This window comes from Lagenorhynchus albirostris, chromosome 4 (genome assembly GCF_949774975.1).
Source record: "Lagenorhynchus albirostris chromosome 4, mLagAlb1.1, whole genome shotgun sequence".
Taxonomy (NCBI): Eukaryota; Metazoa; Chordata; class Mammalia; order Artiodactyla; family Delphinidae; genus Lagenorhynchus; species Lagenorhynchus albirostris.
The window spans coordinates 134,140,745-134,166,862 of record NC_083098.1 but is presented as its reverse complement, the minus strand read 5'-3'; the positions used below and the strand labels follow the sequence as shown (position 1 = coordinate 134,166,862).

General features: G+C 36.7%; 1 protein-coding gene across 1 annotated transcript; it reads right to left on the bottom strand.

Moving 5' to 3' along the window:
* Positions 1–24,137, bottom strand: SLC25A31 (solute carrier family 25 member 31). The gene is made up of 6 exons (XM_060147436.1): positions 23,894–24,137; positions 15,138–15,265; positions 6,412–6,529; positions 5,461–5,615; positions 3,646–3,771; positions 1–201 (listed from the first exon to the last, which is right to left on the bottom strand). The coding sequence occupies exons 1-6, from the start codon at positions 24,135–24,137 to the stop codon at positions 1–3; spliced, it is 972 nt and encodes a 323-aa protein (XP_060003419.1).
* Between the last annotated feature and the right edge of the window lie 1,981 nt (positions 24,138–26,118).

Below are 26,118 nucleotides of genomic sequence, written 5' to 3'. Positions count from 1 at the left end.
TTAATCTCCCGATGAACTACCTCCAATATCAATATTAAGGAGGTCTTTAATTTTATCATATAATACCAACACCAAAGCACCCCCTGTACCACGAAGGATATTGGAGAAGGCACCACGAAAAAATGCGCCAATTCCCTCATGTTGGTATATCTTCACAAAGCAGTCTAAAGTTCCTTTATATTGCCGTTCAGCCTCACCACTCTATACAAAGAAAGACAAAGAGTTTGCCATTATCTTAACATCTTTTATCATAAGACAGATTTAATTTAGCAACAGGGATAGATTAAAATTAACACTGTGTTGAGTAAGTATGTTGAGTTAATGGTCATATATTGAGTATTGTTCCCACTGACTGCAAAATACTCATGCTTTTCAGGCACACTTGAAAAATGGCCACATATTACACTTAACAAATTTTAAAAGATTGGCATCACATACCATGATTTATCCTCTCACCACATTGCAATTAAGAGAGAAATCAAGAACAAAAAGGATAACCAGAAAAATATCACGTTTGGGTATTAAGAAAAACACATCTTAGAAAATATTTAAAACCTAACTAACAACCACAAAACTCCTCAACTAAATTTGTAAGACGCAGCTTGAGTGGTAACTTTAACCACCAGAAATAAAGGAAATAATAAATGCAAGAGAAAGCATAAAAAGTCAAAAGTTAGTTATCTGAAATACTTTGACAAATTTCTAGAAACACTGTTTCAGGAAAAACAAGAAAAGGCACCCAAATTATTAAAAGTGGCAAAGGTAACATCATTGCAGATGACCCAGAGATTAAGAAAGAGCAAGATGATATTATGAACAACTTTATGACAATTATTTTGAAAACACAGAGGAAATAAATTCCTAAAAAGTATAATTTACCAACAGAATATCAAAAAACTTTAGAATATACTAAATTTGTTAAAGAAATTCAATCAGTTGTTATAAATCTTCTCATAAATTAGAAAACCACGTGTCTAGATGGCTTTATATGTGAGTTCTACTAAAAATTCAATGGAAATTTAATTCCAATCTCACAGAAATTATTCCAAAGAAGAGAAAAAGTGGGGAGACTCCCTAACATATTTTATGAGGCTTGCATAGATAGGCCTGATACCAAAATTAGACTAGGATAACGCAAGAAGGAAAAACATGACAAGCTTATGTCACAGAAACCATGGATACAAAAATCCTGAACAAAACCCAGCAAATCAAACTCAGCAAGGGGTATAAAATACAATACATCATGACCAAGCTGGATTGACCCCAGGCATATAAGAAAAATATGATCATCTCGATATAGAAAAAAACATGACCACCATTCATGATTAAGAATTACTGGAATCCATGGGCTTCCCTGGTGGGGCGCAGTGGTTGAGAGTACGCCTGCTGATGCAGGGGACACGGGTTTGTGCCCCGATCTGGGAAGATCCCACATGCCGTGGAGCGGCTGGGCCCGTGAGCCATGGCCGCTGAGCCTGCGCGTCCGGAGCCTGTGCTCCACAGCAGGAGAGGCCACAGCAGTGAGAGGCCTGCGTACCACACACACACACACACACAAAAATTACTGGAATCCAAAACAGAAAGGACCAGTCATAATATAATAAAGGATAACTACGAAAACCCCACAGCGAACATTAAACTTTGTAATCTGTAACATTGAAGGCATTCCTGGTAAGACTAGGACCAAAACAAGGTTGCCAGTTATTACTTCTTTAATGTAACACTGAATCAGAGGTCTCAACCAGTGCAGAAAGGCAAGAAAAGGAATAAAAGGCATAAGAACTGATAAGGAAGGGAAAAAAGCCTGCTATTATTTGCAGATTATATCACTCTGTGTGTAAAAACAAAAAAAAAACTTCAAAGGGTGTACATATAGATTAGTGTTTGTAATATGGCTTAATAAAGTTGTGGGATATAAAATCAAAATGCAAAAATTAAAGAATACTGTTATGAATTGTGTCCCCACAAAATTCATATATTGAAGAGCTAACCCCAGAACCTCAGACTGTGACTAAATTTGGAGACCGGGTCTTTATAAAAATAATTATGGTTAAATAAGCTCATTAGAGCGGGCCCTAATCCATTATGATAAGCCTTATAAGAAAAGAAACAGAAAAAGGACCATGAGAAGACGTAGAGAGAAGAAGGCCATCTACAAGCCAAGGAGAGAGGCCCTCAGAAGACACCAACCCTGCTGGACACCTTGACTGACTTTTAACCTCCCAAAGTGTTAGAAAATAAATTTCTGTTGTTTAAGCCACCCAGTCTTTGGTACTATGTTATGGCAGTGGTACGGTTTTATACATATAGCAATGCACACATATATATAAAAATCCACACCCACAATTTTTTTTCTGAATTATTTTGACAGTAAGTTACAGGTATCATTGCCCCTTATTTTTAAACATTTCAGTGTGCATTTTCTAAGAATATTTTCTTACATACCCGAAGTAGAGTTATCAAAATCAGACAATTTAACATTGATACAGTACCATTTACTTAATCCACAGTCTATTCGCAAATTAATTTTCAAAAGTGTTTCAGTTTAGTAAACTAGAGCTAGACATAGATCAAGAGGAAACACAGATATAAAAGGAACAACTTTAAGGATAGTCCATAGATGAAGCAATAGGTTAGATATGCTTTACCCTTTCAGGTGGCCCACTGGGTTCTTCCAGGACCATTTTGTAGAGGATAATGAGGATAACTACACCTCACAGCATTGTTCTGAGAATTAAATGAGTTAAAATGCTTAGGACAGTTCTGACACATAATAAACACAGCTTTCTGGCCTCATTATTTTCACTTGCCCTCATGAAACCTATCATATGGGTATACTGAAATTCTTCTCAAGCCATACCTCTAGGTATGTTTTTTACCCCTATGCTGAGAATGTATTCTTCACTGTCTGGAGAAAAAGCCTATTTACTGAGATTTAGCTCTCTAAGAGGCCATATCTGATCACTTTAAGCACTTGGGTACCCCTCCCCTATTGCATTCCTGGAACCTATGCACATTTCTACTTAAACCATTAACAGTATGCCTTCAATACTATGCTATGAATTTGGGTGCAGGTTCTGCCTTATTTTATTTGTGTCACCAGAGCTTGGTGAATAGGCACTCAATTATTTGTTGAATGAATGAATGTAACAAGTAACAGCAATGGAGATTGACTTTATCAAAATTTTGGTTTGGGTATTTACATTTAGAACATACATCATTATAAACAAGTCTTCATCCTTGGAGTTAAAATTTATTTACTTTTATTAAAATATACTACAACAAATGATTACATATGTCAGTGGCCTATGACTGGGCTTATTCTACTTAATCTAATAATATTCAGTTAAGATAGACACATGCTCATCTAATCCTTGCCATGCCCCTCCACTCTCCAAACAACAATACATGCTATAGGAGTAAAAGACATTTCTGTTCTGATAGGAGACATGGAAGAAACTTTGCTGGATGATGGCTGCTTTGGGATAGGAAAGAATACAAGACAGAACACATTATGTATTTATTTTAGTAAGTAAAACAAATGGCCTATGCCTTTCAGCCAAAATGTCTCTAAAATTTTAATAAATTACATCTGAATATCAAATACTGGAAAACTCAATTAGGCTTACAAATAATATAAAATACCTGCATCATCATACGTCTTCTAACTGTGTCAAAGGGATAGGAGAGTATTCCAGAGCATGTAGTCACAACTTGAGCAATGAAAAAGGAGACAAGAAAAGGAGTTTCCTTTGGTTTTGGTAATAAGCCCTAGAAAAGAAAAATTATCAAGTAACCATCGAAATTTCCAAAATATCTTAAATCATTAAGTCAAAGGATAATTCTTATAAATATATGAAAGAGGGCTCAGTTATACTTAAAATGCAGTAAAAAAAACAGTTGGATTTAATGTGGTAAGATTAAAATAATAGCGGGAGATCAATAAGAAATGAGAATCCCACACATGGCTATATTTTAAAAGCATATTTGAAAAAGAATAGCATATCTGCTATTACAGGAGATTTGTTATTAATAACACTGAAAACTAGAGATGGCAGCCAGTGACCAAAAAAGTTCCTTCCTGGTTCTTCCTCATAGAGTTGGAAAAGATGAAAGAATGCCTGTTATTATTAACAGATGATGTTTGATAAGCAGCTTTAAAGCTCTGAGCTAGTGAAGAAAAATTCCTAAATTTTACAACTACTACAGGTGATAACACAGGAAAGCAGAGGGCGATTAAACATAAATTTTTCTGTGATTAAATAAACATATATAAGATCCTGTAATTTCAATTAATCTATTTATCTGTCTAAAAAAATACACTACAAACTAAAAGTATTATGTCCAGACCACAATAAAAATAACATTCAACTATTGATACATTTATACTAATGAGGGAGGGCAGAGATAATGTATAAAACTATTATAAAATTTCCCTCAAGTTTTAAGCTTATTTAGTAAATAATACTGGGATTAATTTCATTGCTTCTTTTTAGAAGCATTATGATGTAGTGATTAAGAGCACGGGACCTGTGCTTGCCACATAAATAAATGACTTAGCCATTCCTAGGTTATTTATCTTTAAAATGGGATATATTAAAAGCTATCCTAGAACACTGTGAGGATATAAAGTCCTTAATAAGGTTCTCAAAACTATGTAATAGCTCAAAAAATGGTAGCCATTATTACAATCTTTCTCTTTCCTACCTTATGAAATGCTATTTACATCTGAACTGAAAAGGCAAATTGCAGAACAACCTGGAAAATACAACACAAAATCTAACAGTATCCAATAGATCACTGAGCTATAGTAGCATTTATCATATTTAACTAATTAATTATGCCTTGCCTGCTTTCCATTGATGATAGTAAACTGATAATATGCATGTAAAAAAGTGATAATAAGGGCTTCCCAGGTGGCGCAGTTGTTGAGAGTCCGCCTGCCAATGAGAGGGATGCGGATTCATGCCACGGAGCGGCTGGGCCCGTGAGCCATGGCTGCTGAGCCTGCACGTCCGGAGCCTGTGCTCCGCTCCGCAACGGGAGAGGCCACAACAGTGAGAGGCCCGCGTACTGCAAAAAAAAAAAAAAAAAAACGGATAATAAAATGAATGTAAAATCAGAAAAACTCTGTTAGAAGATGCCTTCCTATATACCAAAGATCTAATTATGATATAATCTAATCAGCATGTTTTCTATTTGAGTCTTTCGGTGCAAACAGCACAAAAACCTAACGTTTATATTTATGCTTTATATCCAGAGTCAGATCCATAATACAGTTGTAATTTAATTAGGTTATGGCAAAGTCATGATTAAACAGAATGCTATAATATCTCTTATGTCATCATTTATTTTGATTTCTATAATTAAAAGTAAACATACCTGCTGAAAATATTACTAATTAGAATAAAAAGAAACAAACAATTTATTTAATATATACTAGTTAAAGTACCAAATTACCTTAACTGTGTCGTAAGCTCCAAAATAAGAGGCTCGGTACACAATGATGCCCTGAACTGAAACACCAAACCCTCGGTATAAACCAACAATTCCATCTGATTTTGCTATTTTCATAATACAATCACCTAAACCCTTGAATTGTCTCTCTTCAGGACCTAAAATAAAGCCATTTAAAATTTATTAGCAACATTATATCAGATATTGGGCCAACTGAGTGACCTCCACAATTACTGAAAATGACTCACACAAAGATACATCATTGTGAATGTCAGATCATCAGAGATATAAGGTAATTAAAAAGAAAAAAGGCCACATAAAAAGGATCAACAGTAAGAGAATGATTTCTTAAGAGCAGTATTAGAAACTAGAATCCAGATTAATGCTTTCAAAATTGTGAAAGAAAATAATTTTAAATCCAGAATTTTACATATGGCAAAATATTAAAAGGATGAAACATAGACATTTTCAGATATGCAAGATCTCAATTTATCTCCTATCCACCCTTCTCAGAAAGCTATCAAAGAACATATCTACCAAAACAAGGGTGTAACAAAAACACAGAAAGATGTGATAAATAAGTAAGGACAGAGGAAAAGAGAATCTCTAGGATGAGAGTTATACACCTAATGTAGAGAGAAGCCACAGTCAAGACAGGAAAGTAAGTGCATGAAGGGATCTAGGGATCTCTCTAAACAAACAAACAAACAAACTGGAAATAAGTTATAAGCAGTCTCTGTGCTTACTCTTTTTGTTACTACAGTATTGGCCTTCCCCTTCCCTCTTTTAAGAGAAAAGAAAAAAGTAGTACTCTTTAGGCTCTATAACTTTATCATTTGGTTGAGAATAAAATTTTTAGATGGAATACAACACTGTTGTTATAAGCATAACTAAAATAGATAATACAGTGTTCAAAAACACAAAGAAGAAAGAGTATTTCTAAAAATCCCATACCTTTTCCAATATCAACACCTAATCGGGTTCGTGCAAAATCTAGCGGATATACTACACATAAGGATGTTGCCCCAGCGGCTCCACCAGAAGCCAGGTTTGCCAAAAACCACCTCCAGAACTGAAACATATTAATTAAAACATGGTTATTAAACTATAGAATCTGATTTTTAAATACCCTTGTTTTTATAAGGTTAAAAAGCCAGATTTACAAACTGCTTTTATAAAGTGAACACCTATAATAACGCATATATTATCATGCAAAATACTTCCCTTCATGTCCATGCAGCCTTTATTTCTTACCAGGCGGTCTGGGAGATACAGCTTAGATGCTGACATACTAAAATTCCAAGATATTTTAATGTCCTCCAGCAAAAGTAGCCCAAGTTAGCAAAAGAGGCCACATAAGATATTCTGCTCTTTAGACTGTATGAAGTTATTCGTTAATAATATATTTTAGTTATGACTAAAATGTTAGGCATCTGTGGAGGCTTTAGTGGTTCCCCTTCTTGGCGGCAGTGGAGAGGGACAGTAATACATCATAATGCCACAATTTCACTTTGTATTTTAGTAGAAATAAATGTAAGTAGCTCAAAAATATAATTATGTTCAAATGCCAACATGTAAATTGGCAGAAATCAATTATAATGTGGTTGAGTGGCATGTAAGACCTTATTGATCTACTAGTTCACGTGGGCTGTTGAAGTTCTTTTTGATAAACCTTTGAAATGTGCCCTGCTTAAGTCCATAAACCGCTTTTCAACATCTAGAGCTCACTGGAGAAGAAAGGAATATTTGAATTGGAACTGTCATAGAAAATCTAGGGTACAAGGCCACAGTAACCATTCTAGCTAGTCAAGCTCAGTTTCTTGCTTCTCTAGCTCTTATTTCTAACAATTTTAAGTCTCAGATGCTTTGGAACTCTCAATTTTCTCTTGGCCTGGAATGCCCTTCTTATTTTAATATTTTCTTCCTATCTTCTTAAAACAAAAAGTTATCAAGTTATGCTCTAACTCAAATTCTATTTCTTCCACGAATTCTCTGATCCCCAACCCACCCAAAACTGTATATAATCATACCCTCTTCCCGTAAGTACTTCATCTCTCAGAGAATTAAAGGTGAATCATGTGATCAATATGTAAAATGTGTCAACATGTTCCAGATTCTCTTTTTTTTAAAATAGTATTTACAATAACTTTCTACTTTCAATTTATAATTATTTGTGTACCTCTCTTGTCTTCTACGGACTATAAATTTCTTCAGGCCAGAATTATTATTTTTATTTTTACTTGTTGAGATATATTTACACACCATACAGCTCATCCACGTCAAGAATTCAGTTCAATGGACTGTTGGCATATTCACAGAGCCGTGCAACCATTACCAGTTGCAGAACATTTTCTTCACCCCGAAAGGAACCCTGTACCCACCAGCAGTCACTTCCCATCTTCCCAATTCCCCTGAGCCCTACATAACCATTAGGCTACTTTCTGTCTCTACAGATTTGCCTATTCCGGACATTTCCTATACATGAAATAACACAATATGCAGTCTTTTGTGACTGCCTTCTTTCATATAACATGTTTACAAGGTTCATCCGTGTTGTAGCATGTGTTAGCACTTCATTCCGTTTCACTGGCAAATAATATTTCACAACCACATTTTATTTATCCATTCATCAGTTTATGGACATTTAGGTTGTCTACATTTTTATGAGGCCTAGATTCTTAATTCATTTGCTTATTTCAGAAAGCAAGTCATGGGGCCTTGCCCAGAGTAAGAGTAATGCATTCAATAAATATTTGTTTAATGAAGGGTACTCAGACTCCCATCATGCCTTTTAAGTGAAACTCATAAGTTCTACTGCATAGGTAGCCACGGTTCCTAATCACACAGAGATTAGACCAGAAGGTTGAATCTCACCCCAGGGTAGCTAATCCATAGTCTAGAATAACCTGGTAGAAAAAGTAGAACTGGGCCATAGCTTAAGTCTTAGGAATTTGACTCCAGAAGTTCTATGCCGGTTATCAGTAAGACAGAAATGGAAAAGATATTAAATAATTTTTTTTTAGGTTTCAGTCTACTTTGAGACGGTTGAAACCTATAGATACTCTTCCAATAAAAATCACATATATATAAACATATACTTTTAGTGTAAGTTATTCCTCAAGCATGCATGGATCTCTGGTAAAGAACCTCTCACCATCTGAAAGGTTAGAAGGAATCACTATGATAATAACACTGAACTTAAAAGAAACAAAGAAAATATAGGTAAGTAAAAAAAGGGCAATAATGAGAAAACACAGAACAAACACACACAAAAAGCAGATCATTAGAGACAGAGACAGACTAAGTGACCTGGGAGACAAAGATAAAGAATACAGTTTGATCCCTAGAGCTGTCTTTGGTTCAACTTCCAATGCCAGTGTATCATTGCAAGAAATACCCATTTTTCTTGAAGTAATTTAAGTCTCTGTTTCTTACAAGCAAATAAGCCAAACCAAATATGATATGCAGCACAAAGATTTATAAAGTACATCTTAAATTCTATTTAACCTTTTTCTTTCCTTCCTAGATAAAAGAAAACAGATCCATGACTTTCTGGGTGAATGATCATATAATTTATTATTCAAATGAGGACCCCTCTGATAGTGAAAGTGGGGCCTATGAAAAAGCAGGCAGGCACAACATGTATAAACAGTATGGCCAAACTACTAATGGAAGGAAGGAAGGAAGGGAGGAAGGGGGAGGGTGGAAGGAAGGAGAGGGAGATAAGAAATAAGAATCTATGCTGAATGATAATCCTGCAAGTGTTTGTGTAACAAGTCTGTCCCTCCACAATTAAGCCTGAAAATAAAACAGACCCAGGAGAGGTTGTATATCAGCATAAATGAGTTTTTAATTATAAGTTAGTAATTTCAGATATTACTATACTATAAAAGGAGAGGGCATGAAAAAGAATCAGGCAAGGAGAGGAGAACAAAAGAGTCTAGGGGGTTTGGAGGTAAATAATCCTGTTTATTTGCAACTGCTGACAAATAGATGATAAACAGACTTGATGCCTCCAAGAACAAACACCCTGAGACCAAAGTTCTTTCTAACAGTTTGTCTGGGCATGGAAGAGTGCTGGAAGTTCTAGTCTTCTCTGCTGAGGGTTGTGCTGGTAGCTGCTAAGGAGTGGCAGAGGCATATTTTATGCCCAGTTCAGCTAAGACTCATCTAGTCTAGTCACCTCAGCTGAGAGAGGAATAGAGTGCAGTAGAAAGCACTAAATTTGGGAGTTAGAAAGACATGAACACATGACTAGGGTAAGTGCTTTAAGCTCTGTCTTGCTTTCCTTATCTGTACATTTGGGATAAAAATAAGGATGAGGTAAAAATTCAGTGAAACAGTATATAGTAGGCACACACCTCCCTACCATGGTTATTTTTTTTAAACTTTTTACTTTGAGATAATTGCAGATTCACATGCATCCTAATACATATGGAGTTTATAAACTTTTCAACCAACTTCCCCCAATGGTAATATCTAGCATAACTATAGCAGAGGAAATTAACACTGATAAAAATCTACCTTATTCATATTTCACCAGTTACACACACTTATTTGTGTGTATATTTAGTTCTATGCCATTTTATCACGTGTGCAGATTCATGTAACCACCAATCACCACGGTGAACAGTGCTACCCTTTTATGGCCACCTCCCTCTCTCCTAGCAACCACTATTATAATTTCCATCTCTATAATCTTCTCACCTTAATAATGCTATATACATGAAATCAGAAAGCAAATATAATTTTTGAGATTGGCTTCTTTTCACTTAGCATTCAAAGTTGCTGTAGGTATCAAAAGTCTGTTCTTTTTTAAAACTGTGGTAAAATATACGTAAAATTTACTGTTTTAGCCATGTTTAAGTATATAATTCAGCAGCACTAAGTACAATACTGTATAAGCATCATTACTATCTATTTCCAGAACTTTTCATCATGCTAAATATAAACTATGTACCTATTAAATAATCTCCCTTCCCCAGCTCCTGGTAACCTCTATTCTACTTTCTGTCTCTATGAATTTGCCTTTTCTAGGTCCCTAAGGGGATTATACAGTATTTGTTTTATCAAAGAGTTGTTCCTCTTTATTGCTGAGTAATCTTCCATGGTGTGATGTACCATAGTTTATTTAAGCATTCACCTGTTGAAGGAAATCTGGGTTATTCCCAAATTTTTGTGTATAATGAAACAATCTTCTATGAACATTGTATACATTGCTTTTTTTGTGAACAGAAGTTTTTATTCTCTGGGATAAATGCCCTAGAGTTGGACTGTATGATAAGCATATGTTCAGTTTGTAGGAAGCTGTCATACTCTTTTCTAGAGTGGCAATATCATTTTACATTCCCACCAGCAATGTAAGAATGATTCAGCTCCTCTGTGTCCGTGCCAACATCTGGTGTTGTCACCATTTTAGCCATTCTGGTAAGTGTGCAGAGATACCTCACTGTGGTAGATCAACCACTTTTAAATCACATACACTGTACTTGTTTTTTCTACCTTCTCTGCTTCTTTTAAGACCAGGTAAGAAACCAAAAATATTGACTTTTCTTTTTCAGTTCTTTTTTTTTTTCCCCCACTTTTCTTGGTAGGGGGATGGGAGCAGAGATAGGATACAATTTTGATGTCTAAGGGGAGAAATAAAATGGTCATTAGTATCCAGATCTAGTAAATAATATATATTTAAACATTACACTATTACTTGTGACTGAATACCTTTACATTCCAAATAAGATAGCATGCTCTTTATAGGTATACTAAAAATGTTTTTACCTCAGGCTCTACTAATTTGAAATTTATTACAGAATTTTAGCACGGATCAAAGTTAACTTCAAAAATTTTAGAGCCATGTTATTTACACTGTTAGGGATAGATGTTAGTAACATAAATTTTCTGGTTAATTCTTGAGTTAATTGCTCCATTTGGCTTAGTCTTATAGGAATTATCTTTTGGGGGAGATGGGGTGGAAAATGTTCAATAAAGAGTTAACTCAGCTGGCCTGTGTTGCCCAAACCCTACACACACTGAAAAGATCTTCAGGACCACCCTTGCTCAAACTCAAAGGTTCCTTTGAGATAACCATCTGAGCCTTTGGAATATCCTACCTAATTAGAGTGTCTTTATATACCTGAAGCTTTGGGTAACACCAGATAGTTTATACTAACCTTGATTTATGGTGAACACCCCTTTGTATGCTTTGGGCTAAACTATATCAGTTTGACCTCTTGAGTGGGTGGGGGCAGCGGCTGGAGACTGAGTAGCTAAGGTCAGTCACATTACACATGCCTATGAAACTGACTCCCCAAAAAGCCTGGCCACCATGGCTCAAATGAGCAACCCTATTTGGCAGCACATTATATGTGTTGTCATACATTATTGCTGGGAGAATTAAGTGCTGTCCAGGTGACTCTACAGGAGAGGACAGCTAGAAGCTTGCACCTAGTTTCTCCTGGATTTTGTCCTATGTGCCTTTTCCCTTTGTTGATTTTAATCTATATCCTTTTGTTGTAATAAACCATTAGTATAACAGCTTTTCTGAGTTCTCTGAGGCCTAGTGAATCGCTGAACATGAAAATGGTCTTGAGGACCCTCTGACATAGGTCCTTAGTCAAGAGAAGTTCCAACTATTAGAGTTGTTACCTAAAGATGACAAACATTTTTCTGAGTGCCTACCATAAAAGCACAGCACTGGGACTTCCCTGGTGGTGCAGTGGTTAAGAATCCGCCTGCCAATGCAGGGGACACAGATTCGAGCCCTGGTCCGGGAAGATCCCACAACTAAGAGCAACTAAGCCTGTGCACCACAACTACTAAGCCTGCGCTCTAGAGCCCGTGTGCCACAACTACTGAAGCCCATGCACCTAGAGCCCATGCTCCGCAACGAGAAGCCACCGCAATGAGAAGCCTGCGCACCGCAATGAAGAGTAGCCCCCACTCACCGCAACTAGAGAAAGCCCACATGCAGCAACAAAGACCCAACACATCCAAAAATAAATAAATAATATTTTTTTTAAAATACCAATTACTTAAAAAAAAAAAAGCACAGCACTACAGTAAGCACTTTATGTGTCTTTACATGTTTAGTCTCATCTAAACCTTACTCATCTAAACCTCATGAGGTAGGTATTCTTATGTCCAATTTTCAGATGAGGAAACTAAAGATCAGAGAGGCGGTATTCAAAAATTCACACAGCTAAATAAGCTGAGTGCCAGGACCTAAATCCAGATCTTCTGAATCTAAGCGTAAAGAATTTTCTTTGTTACCTTTATACCTCCAACTACATAATAGCGCAAAGCACTCAATAAAGGAAATAAAGGGTCTAAAAGGAAATTAATGGAAATAGCAACAAAGAAATGTTCCATAAATAGTTGCTTTTAAAGAATCTGCTAGGACAGATTAGTTGGTTGGCTGGGGGAAGAGAAAAAGACAAAGGATGAAGGGGTAGAGAGACTTTATAAGGGCGGGTGAGGGGAAGATCTTGACAGTAATGTAGGTGGTCTAGTGTATACGGAGGTAACAAAACAAATGGAGACCAGGACAAATGACACATAGTTCATGCAAGTAGGAAATTTTGAAAATGAGATTTTATAACCAAGGGAGTGATTACCCTGAAAAGTAAAAGCACCTTTGTGATAAAAAAAAAGAGAATTCTCTAACTTTTTTGAAATTAATTTTTATTGGAATATAGTTGCTTTACAAGAGAATTCTCTAAGTTAAATTTATCATTTTCCTGTATTTGACTTGATCTTCCTACACACTTTAATCTCAGCCAAATAGCACCTCAGTCATAAAGAAGAAACAATTTGCTTCTTTAGGAAATAAATTACTTCAGAATTAGGAAATACACATTTGTTGACTGCTTTTTTTGCTTATCAAAACCAGATTAAATGCTGAATTTTTCTAGTGCAGAATAGGGATTATAAAATGTAAATTATATTAAAATTAATATTTATTCAGAGAAATATTGTGTTGAGACAAAACATCTCTTAGTTATTAAAACTGTGTTAAGAGGTTTAGAGAAACTGGTAAAAGTTAATACAATTCTATGTTTTCCATATGTCATTTCTATAACTTAATACAAATTATAGTATGCTAACAGTTACTATGTTTTTTCTCAGGTATTATTAATCTTTTTTTTTAAGGTATTTATTTATTTATTATTTTTATTTATTTATTTTGGTGTGCTGAGTCTTCGTTGCGGTGCATGGGCTCTCTGTTGCGGCATGCGGGCTTCTCTAGTTGTGGTGCATGGGCTCTAGAGCACATGAGCTCAGTAGATGCAGCTCGTGGGCTTCTCTAGTTTTGGTGCACAGGCTCCAGAGTGCACGGGCTCAGCAGCTGCAGTGTGTGGTCTCTTTAGTTGTGGTGCATGGGCTCTAGAGCAGGTAGGCTCAGTAGTTGTGGCGTACAGGCTTCTCTCTAGTTGTGTTGCATGGGCTCAGTTGCCCTGCGGCATGTGGGATCTTAGTTCTCCAACCAGGGATTGAACCCATGTCTCCCACATTGGAAGGCAGATTCTTAACCACTGCCACCACCAGGGAAGTCCCTAACAGTTACTATGTTTTAACTATTATTTTTTAATAGTTAAATAAATAATGCCATTTGCAGAAAGATGGACTAGAGATCATCATTCTAAGTGAAGTAACTCAGAAAGAGAAAGACAAATACCATATGATATCACTTATATGTGGAATCTAAAATATGACAGAAATGGACCTATCTATGAAACAGAAACAGACTCACAAACATAGAGAACAGACTTGTGGTTGCCAAGGGGGATGGGGGTGGGGGAGGAAGGAGGGAGAGGCGGGGGTTAGCAGATGTAAGCTGTTTTATAGAAAACAGATGAACAACAAGGTCCTACTGTATAGCACAGGGAACCACATTCAATATCCTGGAATAACCATAATGGAAAAGTATATAAAAAAAGAATATATATATACACATATATGTATAACTGAATTGCTTTGTCATACAGCAGAAATTAACCAACACTGTATTGATAAATCAACTATACTTCAACTGAAAAAAACCCTCAAGACAAATCCAACTACTTCTTAAAAAATTTTAGAGATATTAAAATATAATTACCTATTTTTCCTAAAAATAAAACTACCATATGACCCAGCAATTCTACTCCTGGGTGTATAACCAAAAAAATACAAAAACACTAACTCGAAAAGATACATGCGCCCCAATGTTCAAAGCAGCATTATTTACAATTGCCAAGGTATGGAAGCAATCTAAGTGTCCATCAACAGATGAATGGATAAACAAGATGTGGTATACATAAACAATGGAATACTATTGTGCTATAAAAAAGAATGAAATTTTGCCATTTGCAGTAACATGGATGGACTTTGAGAGCATTATGCTAAGTGAAATAAGTCAGAGAAAGACAAATACTGTATGATATCACTTATATGTGGAATCTATAAAATACAACAAACTAATGAATAAAACAAAAGAGAAGCAACTCACAGATATAGAGAACAAACTAGTGGTTACCAGTGGGGAGAGGGAAGGGGGAGGGGCAGACAGGGATGGCGGAAAAAAGGGGTTACTATGAGACAATATGAAATCGTGTGTAAAACTTTTGAAAATTGCAAAGTATTATATAATTTAAAGAATCTTTCATTCAATTAAAAAATAACAAAATAAAATAAACAATAATTACCTGTTTTTCTTTATTAACTCCAGACATGAACAGTTGTTTGTATTTGTCTTTGAAAGCAAAGTTTAGAGCTTGTGTTGGAAAATACCGGATAACATTTGCCAAATTGCCACGCCAATAACTGAAGAAACCTACAAAAGAAAATATACTAAATATAAACTTATATTGTATTATTATTAAATAATTTGCATAGTTTTAACAAACTTAGCTGTTCAAACTATCTAAAACATCTTTCCTCATGAGAAAAAAAATAAAGTTTACATGTGTCTCCAACTAAAGAAAAAAGGCAGTGTTAACTCCATGTACCCCATTTCAATTTTGTTAATTTCCAATAGGAAGCCTTGAATGCCTAAAAACCTATGGAAAGCATTACCAGTTGAATATAGGGCTCTTTAGTAGTAGAAAAACAGAGCTTACTAGTATTTGTCAGAGAAGCTAGTAATCCTTAGCCTCATTTCCAAATCATAAAATACAATTCCTATGGTGACAAGGCTGTTGGAACAAAACTGTTTTGTATCTACACTCCTGAGAATGAGAAAGGGATAAAAGAGTCTTACCTTTATATTTTAAAACCTAGCCAAAAAAGAATCAATTTACAATTCAAGGCAGTCTCCAGAGGCTAGATGGAGAGATTGTAGGAAACTTTCAAGGTCAATAATCTTCCCACTTCAAATCTCCATGGAATGACCAAACTTTATAATTCAGTCACTGTGTTACCCTGATAATTCAAAATTCAACACTGCCTTTATAATCCATAGCTGCCCTGGAATACAACAGGCTAGCCCTTCAGGACCCATAGCTGTTTTTACAGATGGTTTGACTCTGCTACTCTGAATAGGATACCTCTAGTCCCAGCTGGGAGAATAGGATACCCAGAATCAGTCTTCTAAAGATAAAAATACAAATGAAGATAATCTCAGTTGACTGGGCCCGGTGCTCAGAAACTGAAAGTTAGATTAGATAAACACAAAAAGGGAAAGATATTTATTTGTTAAATAACTATACTTTGTGGGAAAAAACACTGAATATTGGTGATCCCAAGCTAAATATAAAGCAGTTGCACAAAAGCAATTAAGAAGTATATTAATAGCAAGAAATCTTCTCAGTCCTCACAGCTGATTCAGTTACAAGGCATTCAGTTGTAGGCATAAATTACTAGGGCATTTAACACATAATGGTAATAGCTACAACTTCTTGAGCAATTAATATGTGCCAGGCACTGGCAAACGCTTTATATATTTCATTTCATCACCACACTATGCTTATGACATATGTTCTCCTATAATACCCATTTTATACATGCATAAATTGAAACTTTTATAAGTTTAGAAACTATAACCAGGATTTTGAATCAAGGCTTCTGTCTGTCTCCAAAGCTCTACTTCAGCTTTGGGTTTCTGGAGAAACAAATCTTAGAGAACTCCTAAAATTATTAAAGTATGGTAAATAAAGCTCTATTTTTTTAAAAAATGGAAAATGATTACTGTAAAAATTTTTGAGGCAATATTAACAAAACAATAATACTAATTTCTAGGAACTGCTTTTTATTCATTTAATTCTCATAATCACCCATGATGTAGGTACTATTAGTCTCTCCATTTTAAATATGAAGAACTGAGTTAAAAAAACTTCTACGGCAGAGAGATGTTAGTTAAGTAACTTGCCCAGTGTCACTTAGTCAGAAAACTGTAGACTTGGATTCAAACTCAAGCAATCTGGCTCAATAATTCAGTCCCTTAACTATAATACTTTTCCATAAATAATTTAATCATACAAATATTTTCTGTACTAAGAAAGGTTAACAATTTTTCTTTAATGGAAGCAAAATAAAAATCTTAAAACATGAGAAATATAAGCAAATTATAAAGGAATATTTCTTGCTAGTTATGGCCACATTGAATTACTGAGGGAAGTTGGTGAATCTAACTTTTGGAGGTATTTTTAGAGATTTTTAAGTTCTTCATAGTTAATAAAAAACATTTAAAAACATAGTTAAGCATTTTTATTTTCTGAGGTCAGACCTGTGGAAGAGAAATGTTGAAAGTAAAATGTGACGGTGTAAATGATACTGAAGAATAAGGTTTGATTTTCTAGACCATGTTTTATAGTAACACAACAACAGACTACTTGCAGAGGATCTTAAAAGGATAAAGAAGAACATACTGGCTGAAGAACTACAATCTGATCAAATGGGATTTAAGTTGAAATCATCGTTTAAAAAAAAACAAAGTAATAAACTGAGTTTAAAAAAGTGTCATGGGGCTTCCCTGGTGGAGCAGTGGTTGAGAGTCTGCCTGCCGATGCAGGGGACACGGGTTTCTGCCCCGGTCCGGGAGGATCCCACATGCCATGGAGCGGTTAGGCACATGAGCCATGGCCGCTTGGCCTGTGAGTCTGGAGCCTGTGCTCCGCAATGGGAGAGGCCACAACAGTGAGAGGACCGCGTACCGCAAAAAAAAAAAAAAAAAAAAAATGTCATGTATGAAAAATGTATTAGAATTCCCATTTTATACATGGCTCTTATTTATTAATAGTCATTCTGGAAATGGTTGATTCAGCTAGATGGTATTGAGATATTATAGGTTTCAGATTATGAGTTATTAGTTATAATTAATTATGATTATAGTACTGAATTAATATTTATTTCACAAAAAGTATCATATAAATATAAGAATAGTATAAAGGTTTGTAACTTTGGCTAATGTACTGAATATAAATGGAAGATTCTGATGACAAAGACATCTGCAAATTAACAAGACCATGACAGAGTGACAGATTTATGACTAAAGGGGTTTGCTAGCATTGACAGAAGAACGTATTCCTTTTAGCAAAATTGTATTTGCACGAAAAAACCTAGAGGATTCATCAAAACAACTGTCAATGTCTCAATGAAAAATCTAGAAATAAAAAAATCCCTAGAAGTATAACAGTGGCAGCTCTTAAAGAGTTATATATGAAAAAGTATCTCACACACATAAAATACTTTTGCATGTATTTCTCAGGATTCATGGATTCCCTGGAGCTACAGATATCAGGCTAAAAACCCCTGCTTTAAACTCTTTTTCCACAGATCATACTTAAAAAACTTATTCCCTTCTTTGCATCTCACTGCTGTACCATGCTTTTAGGAGCTCCAATGTCCTTAGCAGGAGTGCAAAGAGGAGGAACCTCAAAGTGGAACTCTGAATGCATCTTCTATAGAAATATTATTTCTGGGGACCAGGTTTCAAGGTTTTATTCACATGTACTCTAAGTACACTGTGTACTATGTAGGTTCTTTAGATAGATTACAAAAATCTACTCTACATGTAATGCAAATTTATCCCAAATACATTCATTTACAAATGAACATGAGGAATACATGTTTCTAAATTTAGGAATGTATTCAAAATGATTAAAGAGTTAAAATTTATTGAGCACTAACTATGCAACAGATACGTGGCTGAGTATTTTACAGGCATTATCTTGTTTAACCGTCGCAACTACCATATGAGGTAGGTAATATTTTTACACCTTGTATAGAACTGAGAAAATTGAGGTTGAGAGAGGTTAAATAAAAATTGTTCAAGGGGCTTCCCTGGTGGCGCAGTGGTTGAGAGTCTGCCTGCCGATGCAGGGGACACGGGTTCGTGCCCCGGTCCGGGAAGATCTCACATGCCGCAGAGCGGCTGGGCCCGAGAGCTATGGCCGCTGAGCCTGCGCGTCCGGAGCCTGTGCTCCGCAAAGGGAGAGGCCACAACAGTGAGAGGCCCACGTAACGGAAAAAAAAAAAAAAAAATTGTTCAAGGTTACAAGGTAAGGGAAAGGTTGGGACTTAACTCCATAATTTTCTAGATCTATCTGACTCCAGACCTAGAGCTATTAAATCTCTATTGCCTCTAGATAAAAATCCATTTTGGATAAAAACAGTAGTACTTTGTGGTCAGAATAAAACAAGGGAAAAGCAAGTGTGATGCAAATGTAGCAGTATTTGACTCTCTAGTTACACAGAACAAAAGGACAGTTTCCTAATATATAATCACAAAACTGATAGAGACAAACATAGGGGTTGTGGTATATTTCTCTGCTAATAGCAGAACATCTAAGTTTTTTTTTTACTTAATTGCTAAGTAAAAATAATCTCTTCAAAATTCAAGGGTGAGAAAAACCTACTCTGAACTTAATTCTGAGAAAATAATTAAGAATACAGAACTGATGGGAAAATGGGAAAAAGTTACTGGGGCATTTACTTGTCCACTTACTAGCCAAGAATGGAAATGCTAGGCATGTTTGGGTATGCAGTTGACCCTTGAACAACGTAAGGGTTAGGGTGCTGATTATCCATGCCGTCAAAAATCCAAGTAATAACTTGTAGTCAGCCCTCCCTATATGTGGTTCTTCCATAACCACGGTTCTGCAACCATGGATTCAACCAACCAGGGATCAAGTACTGTAGTATTTGCTACTGGAGAAAAAAAAAATCCATGTGTAAGTGGACCCACACAGTTCAAACCCGTGTTGTTCAAGGGTCAACTGTATATTCTAGACTAGCAGGCTCCAACATGCTTTGACAGTCTGCCTATCAGTTAAAAAAATGTAATCATGACTCTCAAATATGTACATACTTAAAAAAGTAAATACTACACCTTTGCTACTATACTACCCTGTTATGTACATTTGTAAAACTATTCCAAAAGAGAAAGGAAAGAATGAGTTAAAGATTCTTCATATACACAGCACTGTAAATCAACTATACTCCAATAAAAATTTTAAAAAAAAGATTCTTCATTTAAACACCTTTTATTTGGTACCAAGTGCATAGGAACAAAGTTCTTGGTCTTATGGAGCTTACATTTTGAGAAAGACAGACAATGAACAAATAAATATGTTGAAGAAAAAAATAGTATATGTAGTTGGAGAATGAGGAAGGGCTATTTAGATAGGATGGTCGGGAAAAACTTAGATATTAGGGCACAACTGAGCATTTGTTTTAATAGTTAAAAAATAGTATTTTCAGATATCTTGCTAATCATGATGTTTTCATACTATCATCTGCTATTATCTCAAGGCACCCTTAGGATGAGGTCCATTCTTAAAAATAGTGTATGTGAATCTATATTTCAAATAGTATTCTTGACAATTTCAAATATTCAAAGTCTTCTTATCTCTATAAATCCATTTATCTGAGCCAACATAAACTATAATATGTTCATTATACAATAATTGAGTAAGGGTACCTGTTATCCCCTTTACCCTGTGTAACTCCTACTCTTTTTTTCAGGATACCTTAGCATCCTGTGATATATAACTGACATTTGGCCAACCATAGGTGCCAGTGCCAATTCATTTACTAAATATCAGTAAAGTTTATGTTCCCATTTTATTTAGATAACACATATACCTAACATTTTCTTTCCATACCCCAAAATATCATCTTCAAGATATAAAAACCTCCCTGCTTTAGCCTTCAGGAAAATATGTTTGGAAAAGTTCAGATTAAAGACAGCTGATGAATTCATGGCCAGGAATACCTAAAAGAGAAAAGAGTTCTGGTAGGCTCTTAAACATGAGATTTAGAGATAACATCTTTAAAAGCCTATGTTACAATATATTAAATAAAACAATTATAATAATTAAAATATATTTACCGATGCATAGCTTGCTCAGTGAAAAAAATCACAGCACAGACACCAAAATGTTAACTGTGGTGATGTTAGCAGTGTTTTTTAAAAACTTTTTGTTTCTCTATATTTTTCAATTTTCTATAGTAAACATGCATTATTTGTGTAATACAGGTTTAAAAAGTACTAAAATAAAAGTACACATACAAAGTTGGAAGGTCATAATACCAACTAAAGAATAAATTTTTAAAAAAGCATTAGTCAGGATAAATCCAGAAGCTTTCATAAGCCAAGGAAAGCTTATAAAAAGTATCAAAGACACCCAAGGAGGTGTTTAAAGCTATGTTCAGAGGAAGAATGAAGAGCTCTCTCCTTGAGGTGTAAAGAAAGAGATAAGGTAAGAAGATAGTGAGAGAGCATCTAGTTGTGTCTTCTGAATTCATTGTCAAGCTATGTTCAGAGGAAGAATGAAGAGCTCTCTCCTTGAGATGTAAAGAAAGAGATAAGGTAAGAAGATAGTGAGAGAGCATCTAGTTGTGCCTTCTGAATTCATTGTCTCTTATGCTTATTCCATATTGCCTAAAGAAAGGAAAAGTTATCAGTAAAACTTGAGCAAACAGGAAAAACAAGAGAAACTTCAGAACACTGAGAATGTAATGTATCTTGACTTTCACAAAAGAGACAGAAGGTAAATTCCAGAAAATAACAGCCTCAGAATATGATTGCCTAGTAAAGTTCCATAATGATTTAGCACAGTGATTCTCAGCACTACCAGGTTCAAGTCTTCTATACATAATAAATATTTTACAATGTTTCCTGTAAATATTTTACAATGTTAGAAGTAGAATTCAAAGACAATGACCTCTTCACTAGTTCAAAAAAATCAATATAATGCCCTTTCTGCTATATACAAAGAGAAAATAAGAGTTTATAATAAAATATATATATTACTTAGGAAATTGGTGAGGCGTGATCACATCATAGACATAACAGTCCAATGCTTGCCTCTATTTATAATGAATCAGTTGTGCTTAAGACACACGTTGACATTTGGAAAAAAGGGCTTAATAAATATATCTATACAATCATCATGAATTCAATAGTTAAAAATGCAGATGATATAAGTAGTGACTAAATATCACACACAGAATTGCTAACATGAGTTTTCACAATGATGAACAACTCTCAGTAAAATTCTAAATAAAACAAAATATAATCTTTCCTCTACTTACAAGATAGCTGCATTACTAGAATCACTGTGTGATTCTGCCCCAGACAGTTTGTGTTTATAGGTAAATAGGAGTTCGTTTCTAGGCTTAGATAATCATAAACAGGTTTTACTGCTACGTGAATGTCCAGTGGGAGATCTGAGTCATGAGGTTGCAGGGCAAGTCTTTGTTGTGTAGGACTGGCCATGTACAGCAGCAGCAGGATGTTTAGCAGCCCTGGATTTTGCCTTTCATATCATTGCAATTAAGGATTACTCCCCTCTATCTTTGTGTTAAACAAAAAATTCCTCACAAGTTTCCAAAAATGCCCCTAGATGGCAATATTTTCCCTGTTTTGAATTACTAATCTTTTAGCATAGCATATACCATGGTGTACTCATAACAAGGCCTTGTATATACTAGAAAACATTTTCTTAAAATTCTGCTTAAAGAAAGCTGGAACCAGAATGCTATTCATAATAGTCTCAATTTACAAGAGCCATACGGAATAAATTTAGGTTTAAATACTACAAAAAACATTTAAAATATCAAACGATTTAGCACTGGTCAGCACAATCTATCCAGAATATTTAACTTTACCTGACTGTATATTTAAAGCAGATTAGCAAATAATAAAGAGGCTCCTACTTCTCCGAAGAGGAATGGGAAGCTTGCTCTGATAAAATGGGAGTGAGAAGATGTGAACCACTCACTTACCATTAAAGATCTAAACTCAGCTCCCAGATGGGCACTTTAAATCCACAGTTTAGATGATGCCTTAACAGTCTACCCTCAACCTGAAATACTCTGCTTGCGCGATCCTAGCTCCCTGACCAGGGACTGAACCCGTGCCCCCTGCAGTGTAAGTGAGGAGTGTTAACCAATGGACCACCAGGGAGTTCCCAGGGATCCTTTTTTATGGGAGGAAGAGTAACCTGCCCTAGACTTAGGAGTGAAAGAAAGGACTGCACTGGAGTTGAAGCCACTATACTTCTTGTTCAGAATACACAATAAATAGACCTCTTTCCTTTTTAGAGTTCATATAGAGGTTTCAATTGAATACAACTATATCAGAAAATTTCTGATCAATTCATCCTCTTATCCACTTAGCTAACTTAAGGAGCCATTCAGTAAGAAGAGGGCATTGAATGATTAATAAAGCATTTTCATTATCTATTCCTTGAAATCATTTCAATATTAATGGAAAAAAACTCCACAAAGAACCAAACTATCAAAACTTTAAGTAAAAACAGAGCCTGACGCAAAAAAATTAATACTGATCCCGCCTTTACTTAAAATTTTTATATCTTGCTCATCATGGGATTTTCGCATTAATTTCGATTTTTAAAAATACTGCATTAAAATATTATTTGTTTCTACTACTGAGGGTTTTTTTTGGCGTCCCCCTAAAATTTGGGCATACGTGAGTGCCTCCTTGGTCTCAGCCCTGGTCTTTAGTAGTTCTTGAGAATAAACAGAACCTCTTTTCACTGAATACGTACTAGATACTGAGAGGCCCCAATGCTTCCATATTTGGAATACTTCTCTTAATATTTCAACAAATATTTAAGCAACTTAAAGCACCTATTAACATACAGCCAAGGGCCTGATGGCATCTACCCCAATACGGGGAGGTCAACCATTTTCCTCCTGAGCCAGACACAGGTGCACGGAGGTGCAGAGCCTCCTGCGAAGGAGAAATTTAGAGAAAGAGAAGGTGGTGGTCTCCCCTGTCCCAGGACTGGTCACGTGTAGGCCTTCTTGGCCCTGGGAAACCAGAGCCTCTTAGACCGGTTAAGAAATTGAATTATCGAAGTCAAAGAAAACAAACTCATCACCGACACACACGGCCGTGGAGACCGCAAGCGTCCCCGCCCGGGCCACCCACCCGCTTTTCTGGAAAGCTGAACCGGCGCGGGGAGAGGCTGGCGCGGCGGCCTCGCGTACACACCCTGTTCACGGGGAATCCGCACCAGGCAGTCCACGAGGCCTTTGTACTGGGCCTCGGGGCTGATCTGCTTGGACGACGCCTGCACCTGCAGCAGCAGCTTTACCCGCTCGACGGGCGCCACCGTCGTCTTGGACACGGCCGCCGCCACGCCGCCCGCCAGCAGGTCCTTCCCAAAGGACGCGGCGTCAAAGAGCTGCTTCTCCGCTTTCTTCTCCAGCTTCTTCTTCGGAGGTACACTCTGCATGGTGGGACGATGGACGTAAAATCGGGCAGCAGAAGCTCAAAACGAGAGCGGGGGAGACGGACGAAGGGAAGCCAAAAACCGCTTCAGCGTCGTCCCGGCTGGAAAACGGCGCTCAGCACGCCGGGAAACCAGCGCGCCGGGGGTGCGGAGCTGCGCAGGCGCCTCCAACCGCCTTCCGCCACCCGGCGCCGGCCACGTGACTCCCGACACGTGGCTACTCCGCGTGGTGCAAGTCTCTTAAAGTGTCTTGGCAAGTGTTGGTGCGGGGCTGTCCTTGCGGCAGGCAGGGCTAGGAGGCCAGTGGGTTCTGACCCAGGAAGGTGCGGGAACGGTCGCGGGAAAACCAGTTCTGTATAAGGAAATTTAGTAGCCCAAACCAGGACAGAGCAATAAACCAACTGTGTGGGATTAACCGAGTTTAGTTTTAGTTCCCAGGGTAACCCTTAGGCCAGGTACTGGGACGCCGCCTGTTAAGAACCCTGCGGCAGAGCAGGGGGTGAGCAGCGGGCTATCCAGCGAAGCCTCATCTGCCGCTCCCCATCGCTGGAAGTACCGCCTGAACCATCGCTGGCCTTACTGCCTGAACCATCCCCAGCTTCCCTGTCCTCGGAAAAATTGTCTTGCATGAAACTGGGCCTTGGTGCCAAAAAGGTTGAGGACCACTGCCTTACACCTTCTGTTAGAAATTGCTTTAATTTCTGCTCGTCTAATTTAGCAGGGGTCATTTGTCTAGTCACTGTCTGGTTTTACTGACTGCACCCCATAACACAAGATGTTCCTCTTTCTCCTGTATTTTATTTAAATTGGTAATTCTGTATAGAGCAGTGGTGCTCAAGCCAGACTGCACACTCAAAGGTGGGGAGTGGGGGAGTGTTTAGTCTAACTGATGATTGGCTTAGGTCCTGTTAAATCAGGATATCTAGAAGTGAACCCTGGTGTGTGTATTTGAATTTGAATTCCCCAGGTAATTCTTTTTTTTTTTTTAGATTTTTTTTTAAGCCTTGTATTTTCTTTTCTTCCTTTTTTAGGAATAATTAAATTTTGGCTGCATTGGGTCTTCGTTGCTGCCCATGGGCTTCCTATTGTTGCGGAGCATGGGCTCTAGGCACCTGGGCTTCAGTAGTTGTGGCACTCGGGCTCAGTAGTTGTGGCTCATGGGCTCTCGAGCACAGGCTCAGTAGTTGTGGTACACAGGCTTAGTTGCTCCACGGCACGTGGGATCTTCCCAGACCAAGGCTCGAACCTGTGTCGCCTGCATTGGCAGGCGGATTCTTAACCATTGCGCCACCAGGGACGTCCTCCCCAGGTAATTCTAATGTGCAGGGCTGAGAATCAATGACCTGTTCGAGAACAGTGGTCCACAAACTTTGATTTTAGGATAGCTTTTCACTCTTAACATTGAAGACCACAAAGAAGCTTCTGTTTTGGTGATACGTGTTGACATTAACCATTTCACAAATTGAAACAGAAAAGTTTAAAAATCAACTCATTTAAAGTAACAATAGTAAACCCCTACATAAGAAACATTTTAAAATAAAAAATAACTATTTTCAAACAAAAAAACGTAGTGGGAACAGCCTTGTTTTATATTTTTGAAAGTCTTTTTAAATGTCTGGCTTAATAAAAGACAGCTGGATTTACATAGCTGCTTTTGCATTCCATTTGCTGCAATATCACACAACGTAGCTGGTGGAGAACTCCACTGTACGCTAATGAGTGAAACAGGCAAATAATGTCTTAGTATTATTAATAAAAGAATATATTCCTGATTCATCTTTACAGCTTGTTTGATGGTTTCTAATAAAGGAAGATTCCATCTTATCATCTCTTACTCTGTAGGACTTGCAGTCTTGAAACACATCTATAAAATGTGAGATGAGTTACTGGCTTTTTTGAACTTGAGGTTACATTTCTGTATTATCTTAAGTGTGTCCGAACTCTTTTAATAGTACCTGTCACTAATAAAAAAACAAATATTTAT